This window comes from Phalaenopsis equestris, unplaced genomic scaffold (assembly GCF_001263595.1).
Source record: "Phalaenopsis equestris unplaced genomic scaffold, ASM126359v1 Scaffold214962, whole genome shotgun sequence".
In the NCBI taxonomy this organism is placed as follows: domain Eukaryota; kingdom Viridiplantae; phylum Streptophyta; class Magnoliopsida; order Asparagales; family Orchidaceae; genus Phalaenopsis; species Phalaenopsis equestris.
In genome coordinates, this window is record NW_018233703.1 from 2,135 (window position 1) to 4,539 (window position 2,405).

At 43.5% G+C, this 2,405-nt stretch overlaps 1 protein-coding gene across 1 annotated transcript; it reads left to right on the forward strand.

Annotated features, from left to right (window-relative positions):
- Nucleotides 1–611: 611 nt before the first annotated feature.
- On the forward strand, nucleotides 612–2,405 carry LOC110037090 (extensin-2-like; the record flags this gene model as incomplete). The annotated part of the gene is given in 2 exon segments (XM_020741667.1): nucleotides 612–1,509; nucleotides 2,080–2,405. Coding segments are annotated over 2 exon segments (1,149 nt in total), but the record flags the coding sequence as incomplete, so codon positions are not given.

Genomic DNA, 2,405 nt, shown 5'->3' on the forward strand with positions numbered 1-2,405 from the left:
CACACATATTCATGCTCCACGTCTCGGCTCATTTGTGCGGCATTAGGCATAAGTCCCTCAGGTCAAGAGTTCGAATCTCATGACGCGGACTCTTCGGATCAATTAAAACATACCTGAGTTTTGACCCAAATGAAAAAAACATTAATTAGTGCTCACTAGACCAAATAACGATTTCCTTTAAGAAAAAAAAAATACACATATTCAGGAACACAATGTTATGTTAGGGATTAGGTTAAAATTTGTCTTTTTGCGCATGTTTTATTTTTATTATTTTCATAACCCAAACAGGCCCGGGAATCGAGCCTAACTAGTGTGATTTGGGACGCTAATCTGATCTAATTACAGCCATTAGAAATAACGTTATAGGAATAAATAAATAAATGTCTCATGAAGCACAGAGCTACCACAGAGCAATCGCGGTAAAAAAAATTTGAAAGTCCCATTTTGACAGCTGTGTCCTAACGACCATCCTCTTATAAATACCAACTCCCTCTTCCCCAGCCAAAAATACACCCACACCCCTCCTCCCCCCTCCCCCTTCCGCAGCCACCTCATTCTCCACCGCCACCACTCCTCCGCCGGCTCTGACTTCTACGGCGATGGTGATACTTTACGGCGGGGCCTTTTACGGGGTCGCCTTTGGCCGTCCCTCGCAATGGCCTTCTCCCTCTTAATGGCTTCGAGTAATGCCATTGTTTCGGCTACCGACGAAGAACCAAACATCTATGCATCACCTCCTCCACCATCCCCTCCATCTTATTACTACAAATCTCCCCCGCCACCCTCCCCCTCACCACCGCTACTATTACTACAAGTCTCCGCCACCGCCTTCGCCATCTCCACCGCCACCATATTACTACAACTCTCCGCCGCCGCCTTCGCCATCTCCGCCACCACCATACTACTACAAATCTCCTCCCCCACCCTCGCCCTCGCCTCCACCTCCCTATTATTACAAGTCTCCTCCTCCCCCATCTCCTTCTCCGCCTCCTCCATACTATTACAAATCCCCTCCTCCACCTTCTCCTTCACCACCACCTCCTTACTACTATAAATCTCCACCTCCACCATCGCCCTCTCCTCCTCCTCCATACTACTACAACTCTCCTCCTCCACCATCACCATCACCTCCTCCTCCATACTACTATAAATCTCCTCCACCACCATCACCGTCTCTACCACCTCCATACTACTACAGATCACCTCCGCCGCCATCTCCGTCACCGCCACCTCCATACTATTACAAATCTCCACCTCCTCCATCTCCTTCACCTCCTCCGCCCTATTACTACAAATCACCTCCGCCGCCAATAAAATCTCCACCCCCACCATACTACTACATCTCTCCTCCACCTCCGGAAAAATCACCACCGCCATATTATTACATATCTCCACCACCGCCAACACATCACTACCCTCCTTTGATTAAAGTGGTCGGACATGTCTACTGCTTTAAGTGTTACAATTGGAAACACCCATTTGATTCCAGCCACAGGAAGCTTTTCAAAGGTAAGTTTCTCTCAGATCATAAAAGATGCCTGTTGATCTCCAGTAAAACATAATGTTTCTCTCACTACTGCCATACTTAAGAAAAAATCAGAGCATAAAAGATGCCTGTTGATCTCCAGTAAAACATAATAATTCCTCTGTTTTATTTTTTTATGTTGCTTCCATTGTTTAAGATGAAAAATATGATCTCAAGATGACAGTTGTAGTTAATTTATAATTTGTTACAACTAATTTTCATTCCTTACATAACATTGCCACATGAAGATGCCGACCTTAAAGGTACTGTACATTTTACTTTTTAAAAGCCAGTCACCATTAATGTGGTATGGCATTTATTTCATTTTATATAAATAAAATAAAGTAAGAAAAAAACTATGTTTCTGACATCAGATATTATAAAAAAGAATAGTACCAATCCAATCCCATATCTTTTCTCTTGTGGCAACTCAATTATGTCAAACAGATCATCATAAATAACTAAAAACATTGTCTCAATTAATACTTAAATAATGCAAATAACTCCAATTGAGAAATATTAATTAGTTTACCCATTCTTTGTTTAATACGCAGGAGCCGTGGTCAAGGCAACATGCAAGGCCGGCGAGAAGGAGTACATCGGTTATGGAAAGACCAAGGCATATGGCAAGTATAGCATCAACATAGAGGGATATCCTTACGGGAAATATGGAGCCGAGGGATGCAAGGTTAAGCTCCATGCAGCTCCTAAAGGCTCCATTTGCAACATCCCCACTAAGATCAATAAGGGATCACCTCTAAAGGTTGAGCACAAATCCGATCATGAGATCATCCTCAGGGCTAAATCTCTTGTTTTTGCTCCATCCCCACACAAGTATTATGAGGAATGCAAGAAGTCCTACCACCACTCACCACCACCA